General features: G+C 40.8%; 1 protein-coding gene across 1 annotated transcript; it reads right to left on the reverse strand.

Moving 5' to 3' along the window:
- Nucleotides 1-1,822: 1,822 nt before the first annotated feature.
- mrps17 (mitochondrial ribosomal protein S17) lies at nucleotides 1,823-5,766 on the reverse strand. Its single transcript, XM_062049150.1, has 3 exons — nucleotides 5,568-5,766; nucleotides 5,062-5,191; nucleotides 1,823-2,218 (listed from the first exon to the last, which is right to left on the reverse strand). The coding sequence occupies exons 2-3, from the start codon at nucleotides 5,182-5,184 to the stop codon at nucleotides 1,928-1,930; spliced, it is 414 nt and encodes a 137-aa protein (XP_061905134.1). The 5' UTR covers nucleotides 5,185-5,191; nucleotides 5,568-5,766; the 3' UTR covers nucleotides 1,823-1,927.
- Between the last annotated feature and the right edge of the window lie 8,155 nt (nucleotides 5,767-13,921).

The raw sequence follows: 13,921 nt of genomic DNA on the forward strand, positions 1-13,921 counted from the left end.
AATATATATCAATACAGTCTGCAAGGGATACAGTCCGTAAGCACACATGATTGTGCGTGCTGCTGCTCCACTAATAGTACTAACCTTTAAAAGTTAATTTTACTCATTTTCATTCATTACTAGTTTCTATGTAACTGATTTTATATTGTTTTACTTTCTTTTTTAATCAAGAAAATGTTTTTAATTTATGTATCTTATTTTATTTTATTAATCTAAAAAAAAAAAAAGGACCTTATCTTCACCATACCTGGTTGTCCAAATTAGGCATAATAATGTGTTAATTCCACGACTGCATATATCGGTTGATATCGGTATCGGTTGATATCGGTATCGGTAATTAAAGAGTTGGACAATATCGGAATATCGGATATCGGCAAAAAGCCATTATCGGACATCCCTACTTTAGAACTTTGTTGTAAAAATGGCAGCTACAGTTTATCGCTGTTATGTTGGATCCACTGTGAACTGGACTTTCACTGATATGTTGGATCCACTATGGACTGGACTTTCACAATATTATGTCAGACCCACTCGACATATCCATTGCTTTCGGTCTCCCCTAGACGGGGGGGGGGGGGTTACCCACATATGCGGTCCTCTCCAAGGTTTCTCATAGTCATTCACACCTACGTCCCACTGGGGTGAGTTTTCCTTGCCCGTATGTGGGCTCTGTACCGAGGGTGTCGTTGTGGCTTGTGCAGCCCTTTGAGACACTTGTGATTTAGGGCTATATAAATAAACATTGATTGATACAGTTTCCATCGTAAAGATCTAAAATAATTTTTTGGGAATGTCCGGCGGGCCGGATTGAAAAGCTTAACGGGCCGCATGTGGCCCCCGGGCCTTAATTTGCCCAGTCCTGTTCTAAAGGGTAGTAGATTAAGCATAAACACCAGGTCTGGACGGTAGTATAATTTTGTACTCACATTTGTATCATGTTCTAAATTTTATTCATACTTTTTATATCCTTTAATGCATTTTATTCATAATTATTGTGATTCCCCCCCCCCCCCCCCCATATTGTTAAAATGCTACACATTTCTTGGGTGAGGGAAAATTCAAGCTAGTAGTGTCACTGCACTTTTGAATGTTTACAATGACACACACAAAAAACACGGCAAATATTTCAGAACAATTCCCACCAATCGAGTAATATTTGTGTAAATATTCAGTTCAGTTATTACATTCATGAAAATCAAACAAAGGAATGAAATAAAAATAAATCAATATAAAGTAATATATGAATGAAAAGGAGCGGAAAGAAGTTTAAAATGTATATCTGCCATCCTATTTTCACAAATACAATTGACTTTCAATGTAGGCGACTACAATGCCATATTTTCATTTCAGAAGATTTAAACCAATAATGAAGAAATAATTCTACTCAGTCATATCTTTTTACCGTGATTTTTACATTTTTGTTTAATACATAGAGATTTACATTGTTTTATTCCACTGTCGAGTTTGTTCCATAAACTAACACCTCTGATTAAAATACTTATTTCCATTATCCCTGTCCTAAATGTAGATTCATCAAAGATCTCAGCTCCTTTCAGATTATAATTACTTTTTTACAAATCTGTTTTGTAGAATTGTTGCATGTGCTTTGTACATGATTTTAAGGATATTATACTCTGCCAGTTCATGAAATTGTAATAAATGTTTGTATATTGGGTTTGTGGATTCCCTGTATGCATTTCTAGTAAGGATTTTTAAGGCTCTTTTCTCCAGGAGGATTGAATTTAAATGTTTTTTAGGCACTACCCCACACTTCTACTCAGTATGTTAGATACGGAACAATCAGTGAGTTATACCAAAGACACCATTTTTTTGGATTTAGCAATTCCTTGTTGTGTAATGTTTTATTTTCAAATGAGTTTGCACTGAAGGGCAACAAAGCAAGTAACGACAACAATATTCAAAAGTGTCAATGTGATGAGTGCGTTTCAGTGATGTTCAACTCCTGCAGCTTCTGGGACAAGGTCAGGTGATCGGGAGAGTGAAGAAGGTCCGTCGGAGGCTCCACAAACTCCGTCCCCGCGACACGCTTTCCCGTCAGCGGGTCAACCACCTGACCCACCTTGTAGACCACCTCGGCCAGTTCGTGTTTGACGTGTTTGGCCCGAGGCTCGGGCAGAGCTTTGAGCAGCACCACATCGCCCACCGTGCACTGCTGCAAAGCATCATGGGCGAAGTACGTCTTCCTCTTGTTGTAGTACTGAGGACGACAAAGAAGTTGTTCGGCTCGTCAGAGAATTTAGAGCGTGACAAGGATTTGTTTACCCGAGGTGCGCAAAACTCTTTTTAAATCAAAATGACAAAAGAAAGTAGCTTCTTTGGCGTCGTTAGCAACAGCATTGCTAGGCTTCGCCAGGCGGGACAACATTAACCGGGTGGTTACTGGTCCAGGGTTTAGTTCAGTGTCTCCTGAGAGTAGAAGTAATAGTAGAATTGTTGATATTCGGTCTATCCTTCCAGTCAGGGGCTTGTTTCTTCTGTTTCGATCCGCTGTCAGGCACGAGGTAATCACGTTACCTCCGAAGCCAAAGTGCTTCGCCGAAGAATTACCGAGAAGGTAGAAATCACAGTGAACGACCTTTACGCGTTCCCGACTCTCGTTTTCAAGAGGGTATAGTATCCGTGGTGGTTTAAAATACAAATCCGTGATCCACAATAGAAAAAGCAGGAAGTGTGGAATCATACGAGCCTTTGTTTGGATTCCACAGTGGGAGCGAAAGAAAATGCGACTGCTCATCTCGGAGACCGGAACTGCTGCCAAGGGTATGTAAACTTATGAGCACGACTGTATATACAGGTATATTGAAAAAAAAAATATATATATATATTTTTTTAAATATGTTTTTAGGCCATCTCCATGCACCCAAAATGAGCTTTTCTAACCTGTAACCTGTTTTGAAAATGTCTCATTATAATTATTATACCAAACAATACATTGCAAAAATCGGTTTGAATCAAGAATCGTGTTGAATCAAGAATCGATTTTGAATTGAATCGTCACCCCAGGAATCGGATCGAATCGCCCAAAGATTCACAACCCTAGCGTTGAAGTTACGATGCACTAACACTTTTTGGTAATGTGTTTTTAATAAAGGATAATTGGTGGTCACTTTTTTGTAGTCTGGTTTGCAAATGTCGAAAGTTAATTATTCTTCTAAACGGGAAGATAACATTCGATCAATCGTGATCCCAGTGAGAGCAGACATTGTACAGTAAATTATATTTTAAATTACATTTGTTTTTCTTGTTTGTCACTTAAAACTTGTAACTCATCCTCCTTGTATTCAGAATCAAAAATATGAGATTCTGGATTATCATTTGTCCCAAAGTAGTCGTCATCGTTCCCCATTAAATCTGCTATATTGTCACCTTGAGCAGATACTTAGGAGTGTATTATCACATTGAGCAGGTACTTAGGAGTGTATTATCACCTTGAGCAGGTACTTAGGAGTGTATTATCACCTTGAGCAGGTACTTAGGAGTGTATTATCACCTTGAGCAGGTACTTAGGGGTGTATTATCACCTTGAACAGGTACTTAGGAGTGTATTATCACCTTGAGCAGGTACTTAGGGGTGTATTATCACCTTGAGCAGGTACTTAGGAGTGTATTATCCCCTTGAACAGGTACTTAGGAGTGTATTATCACCTTGGGCAGGTACTTAGGAGTGTATCATCACCTTGAGCAGGTACTTAGGAGTGTATTATCACCTTGAGCAGGTACTCCGGAGTGTATTATCCCCTTGTGCAGGTACTTAGGAGTGTATTATCACCTTGAGCAGGTACTTAGGGGTGTATTATCACCTTGAGCAGGTACTTAGGAGTGTATTATCACCTTGAGCAGGTACTTAGGAGTGTATTATCACCTTGAGCAGGTACTTAGGGGTGTATTATCACCTTGAGCAGGTACTTAGGAGTGTATTATCACCTTGGGCAGGTACTTAGGAGTGTATTATCACCTTGAGCAGGTACTTAGGAGTGTATTATCACCTTGAGCAGGTACTCCGGAGTGTATTATCCCCTTGTGCAGGTACTTAGGAGTGTATTATCACCTTGGGCAGGTACTTAGGAGTGTATCATCACCTTGAGCAGGTACTTAGGAGTGTATTATCCCCTTGAGCAGGTACTTAGGAGTGTATTATCACATTGAGCAGGTACTTAGGAGTGTATTATCCCGTTGTGCAGGTACTTAGGAGTGTATTATCCCCTTGAGCAGGTACTTAGGAGTGTATTATCACCTTGAGCAGGTACTTAGGAGTGTATTATCCCCCTGAGCAGGTACTTAGGAGTGTATTATCACATTGAGCAGGTACTTAGGAGTGTATTATCCCCTTGTGCAGGTACTTAGGAGTGTATTATCACCTTGGGCAGGTACTTAGGAGTGTATTATCACCTTGAGCAGGTACTTAGGAGTGTATTATCACCTTGAGCAGGTACTTAGGAGTGTATTATCACATTGAGCAGGTACTTAGGAGTGTATTATCCCCTTGAGCAGGTACTTAGGAGTGTATTATCACCTTGAGCAGGCACTTAGGAGTGTATTGTCACCTTGTGCAGGTACTTAGGAGTGTATTATCCCCTTGAGCAGGTACTTAGGAGTGTATTATCCCCTTGTGCAGGTACTTAGGAGTGTATTATCCCCTTGAGCAGGTACTTAGGAGTGTATTATCCCCTTGAGCAGGTACTTAGGAGTGTATTATCACCTTGGGCAGGTACTTAGGAGTGTATTGTCACCTTGAGCATGTACTTAGGAGTGTATTATCCCCTTGTGCAGGTACTTAGGAGTGTATCATCACCTTGAGCAGGTACTTAGGAGTGTATTATCACCTTGTGCAGGTACTTAGGAGTGTATTGTCACTTTGTGCAGGTACTTAGGAGTGTATTATCACCTTGTGCAGGTACTTAGGAGTGTATTGTCACCTTGAGCAGGTACTTAGGAGTGTATTATCACCTTGTGCAGGTACTTAGGAGTGTATTGTCACCTTGTGCAGGTACTTAGGAGTGTATCATCACCTTGAGCAGGTACTTAGGAGTGTATCATCACCTTGAGCAGGTAAGGGTCCAGCACCAGCCGCGTCACGCGCACCTTGGCGGTCTTCTGCATCTTGGTCCCGATGACCCTTCCAATGATCCACTTGGCGTGGACGGACGCCTGCTTTACCGACATCTTTGCTCTACAAAACCGACAGGTCAAAAGTTATGTTTCGGTTCAGACTAGCAAGCCACACACACAATAAATAATCATGAATAACGGGCTGAAGGCGGGGTGCACCCTGGACAAGTCGCCCCTCATCGCAGGGCCAACACAGATAGACAGACAATGCAACCCCCCGCGCCTCCGAAAGGGATAAGCGGTAGATAATGGTTGGATGGATGGCACATCGTCATTATGGCCGACTGTTGTGATGCTAACGTTAGCTTCGGCTAACTAGTAGCGAGCAGACGTGTCGCGCCTACAGGGCGACGGTCGACACATTCAGAACACTGTTAAGCATGCCAATGTGTGTAAAACATTATTATGTTGTGCCAATGTGTGGAAAATAACAATACCTGTGATATAGTTTAAGAGTTATTTCAAAATTGGAAGGTCACCGGCGTCCTCTCTCGCCAGCCATACCGCTCGGCCTCTTCTGATGACGTCACTACAGCAAAAGAAGAGAGACAAATTGAACATATAACTTATCTTTGACGCTCCAAGACGCATATTACTGTAACCGAGGGTTTCTAAATGTCGCCTTAACTGTATAAAACTACAAAATAACAAACACGGAGGCTCCGGCTTTACACGAGGACCACTTTATTTTATTTATTTCAAAAACCTCCGCTCCAGTACAACGTGTCATCACTTCCGCTCGTAGCGCCTTCAAAATAAGAGCTCAAGGCATAAACTGTATAACAGCGTATAACACAAAGAGGAAAGCCCATTAAAATAGGTTACATACCTCCCCTCCTACAAAAAGAAACGTGCCAGGAGTGTAAGTACTAAGACACACACATTACTATTGTTTCCCCACCTTTAAAATGTACTTGCTTTACTTTTTAGATGACATCAGACTACTTAACTTGGAAAAATACACTTTTGTCCATTATTTTACAGTCCAACACTTTCATTAGCATGTGAAACCTGCTCTACAATTACAACTGGAAATATTCCCAATTAACTTTAATTAATTTACTTTTCACAGTAATAAAAAGTAGCATTATTGCCACCACAGAGGAGCAGAGAGATGTTAATTGTTACAAATGGAGGAACACATTAGACTTTCTAATGCAAACTCATTTTTTATTGAGGACCACCTCACAGTTATGGTTGATATGCAAATATATAGATGGGAATATAAAGTTCATAAATGTATAATAGCCTCATTACATACATTTTGTTGCAGAAAACATAAAATAATATGGGGGCCACGGAAATGATGACGTTACATAAAATGACATGCGGGCCCACACAAAATGTTGTGGCAGAAAACATAAATAATATGGCAGGCCACGCAAATGACGTGGCGGCCACATAAATGATGTGTTGGGCCAGATAAATGACATGGCGGACTACATAAAATGATGTCACGGGCCATTTAAATAATATGGCGGGCCTCATTAAATGATGTGATGGACCAGGTAAAACAATGTGGCAGGAAACAAAATAATTGGCGGTCCACATAAAAAGATGTCATGGACCACATCAAATTATGTAGCGGGCCCACATAAAATGATATGGCAGACAACATAAAATAACAAGGTGGGCCACATACAATGATGTGGCAGACAACATAAAATAATATAGTGGGCCACGTAAAATACCATGGTTGGCCTCGTTAAATGATGTGATGGACCGTATAAAATAAAATGGTGGACCATATAAAATTATATGGCAGGCCAACATAAAATGATGTGGCAGACATCATAAAATACCATGATGAGTCACATAAAATGATGTGGCAGGCATCATAAAAAATAATATGGCAGGCTACATAAAATTATGTTGCAGACAATATAAATTAATATAGCGGGCCACTTACAATTATGTAGTGGGCCACAAAAATAACACAACGGGCCCACATAAAATGATGTGGCGGGCCACATAAAATACCATGGTGGGCCTCGTTAAATGATGTGATGCACCATATACAATATAGTGTAAGTGAGCCACATAAAATGATATGGCAGGCCCACATAAATTGATGTGGCAGGCCCACATAAATTGATGTGGCAGGCCCACATAAATTGATGTGGCAGACACCATGAAAAAACATGGTGGGCCACATAAAATGACGAAAATATTATTAAATGATGTGATAGACCACATAAAACAACGTGATAGGAAACAAAATTATTGGCGGTCCACATAGAAGGATGTGGCGGTCCACATAAAATGATGTGGCGGACCACATAAAATGATGTCATGGACCACATAAAATGATGTGGCGGACCACATAAAATGATGTCATGGACCACATAAAATGATGTGGTGGGCCACATAAAATACCATGGTGGGCCTAATTAAATGATATGAAGGACCACATAAAATAAAGTGGTGGACCACATAAAATGATATGACGGGCCCACATAAAATAATGTGGCAGACACCATAAAATAACATGGTGGGCCACAAAAAATGATGTGGCGAACCGCATAAAATACCATGGTTGGCCTCATTAAATGATGTGATGCACCATATAAAATAAAGTGGTGGACCACATAAAATGATATGGCAGGCCCACATAAATTGATGTGGCAGACACCATGAAAAAACATGGTGGGCCACATAAAATGACGAAAATATTGTGACAGGCCAATTTAAATGATTTGATAAACCACATAAAACAACGTGATAGGAAACAAAATTATTGGCGGTCCACATGAAAGGATGTGGCGGACCACATAAAATGATGTCATGGACCACATAAAATACCATGGTGGGCCTAATTAAATGATGTGATGGACCAAATAAAATAAAATGGTGGACCACATAAAATGATATGACAGGCCCACATAAAATAATGTGGCAGACACCATAAAATAACATGGTGGGCCACATAAAATATTGTGACAGGCCACATAAAATGATGTGACGTGCCCCTTAAATAATATGGCGGGCCTCATTAAATAATGTGATAGATCACATAAAACAATGTGGCAGGAAACAAAATAAAAAAAGATGTGGCAGTCCACATAAAATGATGTCATGGGACACATAAAATGATGTGGTGGGCCACATAAAATACCATGGTGGGCCTAATTAAATGATGTGATGGACCAAATAAAATAAAATGGTGGACCACATAAAATGATATGACAGGCCCACATAAAATAATGCGGCAGACACCATAAAATAACATGGTGGGCCACATAAAATATTGTGACAGGCCACATAAAATGATGTCACGTGCCCCTTAAATAATATGGCGGGCCTCATTAAATAATGTGATAGATCACATAAAACAACGTGGAAGGAAACAAAATATAAAAAGATGTGGCGGTCCACATAAAATGATGTCATGGTGGGACACATAAAATACCATGGTGGACCTCATTAAATGATGTGATGAAAATAAAGTGGTAGTCCACATGAAATTAAATGGCAGGCCACATAAATTATGTGGCGGAACGCATAAAATATTGTGACTGGCCACTTAAATGATGTCATGGGTCACATAACATGTAACATGGCAGGCCTCCTTAAATGATGTGATACATCACAAACATTAATGTGACAGGCAACATAAAATAATATGGCAGGCTACATTAAATTAATAATATAGTGGGCCATGTAAAATTATGTAGTAGGCCACAAAAATAACACAACGGGCCCCCATAAAATGATGTGGCGGGCCACATAAAATACCATGGTGGGCCTAATTAAATGATGTGATGGACCAAATAAAATAAAATGGTGGACCACATAAAATGATATGACAGGCCCACATAAAATAATGTGGCAGACACCATAAAATAACATGGTGGGCCACATAAAATATTGTGACAGGCCACATAAAATTATGTGACGTGCCCCTTAAATAATATGGCGGGCCTCATTAAATAATGTGATAGATCACATAAAACAATGTGGCAGGAAACAAAATATAAAAGGATGTGGCGGACCACATAAAATGATGTGGCGGGCCACATAAAATACCATGGTGGACCTCATTAAATGATGTGATGAAAATAAAGTGATAGTCCACATAAAATTATATGGCAGGCCACATAAATGATGTGGCGGAACGCATAAAATATTTTGACAGGCCACTTAAGTGATGTCACGGGTCACATAAAATAACATGGCAGGCCTCGTTAAATAATATGATACATCACATAAATTAATGTGGCAGGCAACAAAATAATTGGCGGTCTACATAAAAAGATGTGAGGGTCCACATAAAATACCATGGTGTTTTCAAATGACGGGATGGACCATTTAAAATAAAGTGGTGAACCACATAAATGATGTAGTGGCCCACGTAAAATAATAAGTAATGTTCTAATGTGACATTCAAACGGTCACACCAAGACAGGAAGCAGCGAGAGGACAGACAGGAAGCAGCGAGAGGACAGACAGGAAGCAGCGAGAGGACAGACAGGAAGCAGCGAGAGGACAGACAGGAAGCAGCGAGAGGACAGACAGGAAGCAGCGAGAGGACAGACAGGAAGCAGTGAGAGGACAGACAGGAAGCAGCGAGAGGACAGACAGGAAGCAGCGAGAGGACAGACAGGAAGCAGCGAGAAGAACATCCCAGTTGCCAACGTCTGTCAGCGTTTGTCTGGCTATGTTGATCCGGCCTCAGACGCCAGCAGAGTAGTGTGTGTGTGTGTGTGTGTGTACGTGTGTGTTCCTAATCAGAACCATGTTGTGGTCCGGCAAATGTTTCCCATTTAAGGCAGCGAGCGCAGTGCTGATATGCTTCTTCTCCAATGACTTCACTTTTTGCGCGGCAGAAAGGTCTGGACCTAATGTAATCATGTCACGTGCACACGTCATGCACTGTTGCTCGCTAGGAAAAATAGTCTGCCGTCTTCAGTGCATTATCAAAGCTTTAAGGGCCATATTACAATATTTATGTTTATCCGCGCATAATCTCCCACGTGAGCAATGCCGAAAGTATTTGCGGAGGGGAGAGCCGACGGCACGTATCGCTCTTGAGTCGTCAAATGTTGTACCTTTTCAATGACAACACGCTAAATAACGCTCTGTAATCTGCATGTGGGCTTTTTCTCGATGCTCGCTTTCTCCCCGCGTGGGGTTATTTGTCCTTAGATTAGAAAATGGATCTTATCGCGGACACACTGGGAGCGTTAGTTTTGCGAGAGATCATGTGTGGGCCAACGGCTGATAGTCCGACACCAGAAAGACAAACAGTTCATCAAAAAGTGGAATGTCGCTTAGATTTTGTGAACACTTTTTTTTACTTTCGATTGATTTGCTGAAATATGTTTATTTATTTTTTGTAGCAGTGCACGCCAAATGGCAAGGTGAGCCCAAAAGCTCTGCAGTTTTAGACATCGCTTTCGCTGCCGCCGCGAGCTACATCGTGTCCCGGAAGTCGCCGACAGACGCAGAAAACTCATCCTGACTTTAGTAAGGTTTTTAAATGGTGGGATTAATATATCTGGACATTTTCTCTTGCATGTTGCCAATATAGCTCCAGCCTATCTTGCCAAATTGTATTGTACTAGGGATGTCCGATAATATCGGCCTGCCGATATCGGCCGATAAATGCGTTAAAATGTAATATCGGAAATTATCGGTATCAGTTTTTTTATTATCTGTATCGTTTTTTTATTTTTTTTAAATTTTTTATTTTTATTAAATCAACATAAAAAACACAAGATACACTTACAATTAGTGCACCAACCCAAAAAACCTCCCTCCCCCCATTTCTTTCTGTTATCAATATTCTGGTTCCTACATTATATATGATAAATGATAAATGGGTTGTACTTGTATAGCGCTTTTCTACCTTCAAGGTACTCAAAGCGCTTTGACAGTATTTCCACATTCACCCATTCACACACTGATGGAGGGAGCTGCCATGCAAGGCGCTAACCAGCACCCATCAGGAGCAAGGGTGAAGTGTCTTGCCCAAGGACACAACGGACGTGACTAGGATGGTAGAAGGTGGGGATTGAACCCCAGTAACCAGCAACCATCCGATTGCTGCCACAGCCACTCTACCAACTTCGCCACGCCGTCCCCTATATCAATATATATCAATACAGTCTGCAAGGGATACAGTCCGTAAGCACACATGATTGTGCGTGCTGCTGGTCCACTAATAGTACTAACCTTTAACAGTTAATTTTACTCATTTTCATTAATTACTAGTTTCTATGTAACTGTTTTTATATTGTTTTACTTTCTTTTTTATTCAAGAAAATGTTTTTAATTTAGTTATCTTATTTTATTTTATTTTTTTAAAAAGTACCTTATCTTCACCATACCTGGTTGTCCAAATTAGGCATAATAATGTGTTAATTCCACGACTGCATATATCGGTTGATATCGGTATCGGCAATTAAAGAGTTGGACAATATCGGAATATCGGATATCGGCAAAAAGCCATTATCGGACATCCCTATATTGTACCATATGTCCCGGCAAGAAATCTGCGTTCAAAGAACTCCGGCTTATTAGTGATTCCCAGAGCCCCAAAAAAGTCTGCGGGCTATAGAGCGTTTTATATTCGGGCTCCAATACTATGGAATGCCCTCCCAGTAACAGTTAGAGATGCTACCTCAGTAGAAGCATTTAAAGGCCTACTGAAATGATTTTTTAAAATTTAAACGGGGATAGCAGATCCAGTCTATGTGTCATACTTGATCATTTGGCGATATTGCCATATTTTTGCTGAAAGGATTTAGTAGAGAACAACGACGATAAAGATCGCAACTTTTGGTATCTGATAAAAAAAAAGCCTTGCCCCTACCGGAAGTAGCGTGACGTAGTCAGTTGACAGGCTCCTCACATTTTCCTATTGTTTTCAATGCAGCTAGAGCGATTCGGACCGAGAAAGCGACGATTACCCCATTAGTTTGAGCGAGGATGAAAGATTAGTGGATGAGGAACGTTAGAGTGAAGGACTAGAATGCAGTGCAAGACATATCTTTTTTCGCTCTGAGCGTAACTTAGGTACAAGCTGGCTCATTGGATTCCACACTCTCTCCTTTTTCTATTGTGGATCACAGATTTGTATTTTAAACCACCTCGGATACTATATCCTCTTGAAAATGAGAGTCGAGAACGCGAAATGGACATTCAGTGCCTTTTATCTCCACGACAATACATCGGCGAAATGCTTTAGCTATGAGCTAACGTGATAGCATCTTGCTTTAACTGCATATAGAAACAAAAGAAATAAACCCCTGACTGGAAGGATAGACAGAAAATCAACAATACTATTAAACCGTGGACATGTAAATACACGGTTAATGCTTTCCAGCCTGGCGAAGGTTAACAATGCTGTGCTAACGACGCCATTGAAGCTAACTTAGCAACCGGACTGCACAGAGCTATGCTAAAAACATTAGCTCTCCACCTACGCCAGCCAGCCCTCATTTGCTCATCAACACCCGTGCTCACCTGCGTTCCAGCGATCGGCAGAAGGACGAAGGACTTCACCCGATGCGTTCGGCGGCCCGGAGACGTAGGAAGTCAAGGTGAAGTCGGCGGCTAGCGCGGCTAGCGCTCCAACAAAGTCCTCCTGGTTGTGTTGCTGTAGTCCGCTGCTAATACACTGATCCCACCTACAACTGTCTTCTTTGCAGTCTTCATTGTTCATTAAAAAAATTGCAAAAGATGTCCAGAATACTGTGGAATTATGAAATGAAAACAGAGCTTTTTGTATAGGATTCTACGGGGTACCATAACTTCCGTTACTCGGACTTCGTCACGCGCATACGTCATCATACCGCGATGTTTCAGCCGGATATTTCCCGGGAATTTTAAAATGTCACTTTATAAGTTAACCCGGCCGTATTGGCATGTGTTGCAATGTTAAGATTTCATCATTGATATATAAACTATCAGACTGCGTGGTCGCTAGTAGTGGCTTTCAGTAGGCCATCTGCGGTCCTCTCCAAGGTTGCTCATAGTCATTCTCATCAACGTCCCACTGGGTTGTGAGTTTTTCCTTGCCCTTATGTGGGCGCTGAACCGAGGATGTCGTTGTGGCTTGTGCAGCCCTTTGAGACACTTGTGATTTAGGGCTATATAAATAAACATTGATTGATTGATTGATTGAATATTTAGCCGTTATTAAACATTATATTCTACGTACTTGCCAGTCCTCCCAACGTGATAACCCGGAAGCCCAGCAGGTGGCGCCCTCCATGATCAGAAATCCTGCAATGTTTTCATGTTCATGTCTTAGTTTCATCAATAATAATTTTCAGCAAGTGTTCCAAAGAGTGTGGCGTCATTCATCCTGTTTTTTTTTTGTTTAAAACATTTGTTTGTTGGTTTTCAGACACATCATTGAAACAAATGTGCTGATTTCCCCCCCAACAAGTAAAATGATAAATAACAATAATACAAAATAATATAATAATTAGGGATGTCTGATAATATCAGACTGCCGATATTATCGGCCGATAAATGCTTTAAAATGTAAAATCGGAAATTATCGGTATCCGTTTCAAAATTATCGGTATCAAAAAGTAAAATTTATGACTTTTTAAAACGCCGCTGTGTACACGGCCGTAGGGAGAAGTACAGAGCGCCAATAAACCTTGAAGGCACTGCCTTTGCGTGCCGACCCGGTCACATAATATCTACGGCTTTTCACACACACAAGTGAATGCAAATCATACTTGTTCAACAGCCATACAGGTCACACTGAGGGTAGCCGTATAAACAACTTTAACACTGTTACAAATATGCGCCACACTGTGAACCCACACCAAAC

The sequence above is a fragment of the Entelurus aequoreus genome, linkage group LG05 (assembly GCF_033978785.1).
Source record: "Entelurus aequoreus isolate RoL-2023_Sb linkage group LG05, RoL_Eaeq_v1.1, whole genome shotgun sequence".
Taxonomy (NCBI): domain Eukaryota; kingdom Metazoa; phylum Chordata; class Actinopteri; order Syngnathiformes; family Syngnathidae; genus Entelurus; species Entelurus aequoreus.

Bases quoted from the DNA above. Each gene is read 5' to 3' on its own strand.
- mrps17 (XM_062049150.1), bottom strand. From the start codon at position 5,184: ATGTCGGTAAAGCAGGCGTCCGTCCACGCCAAGTGGATCATTGGAAGG. The intron at 2,219-5,061 runs GTGATGATACAC...TGTCGTCCTCAG, and splicing joins TGGACCCTTACCTGCTCAAG to TACTACAACAAGAGGAAGAC.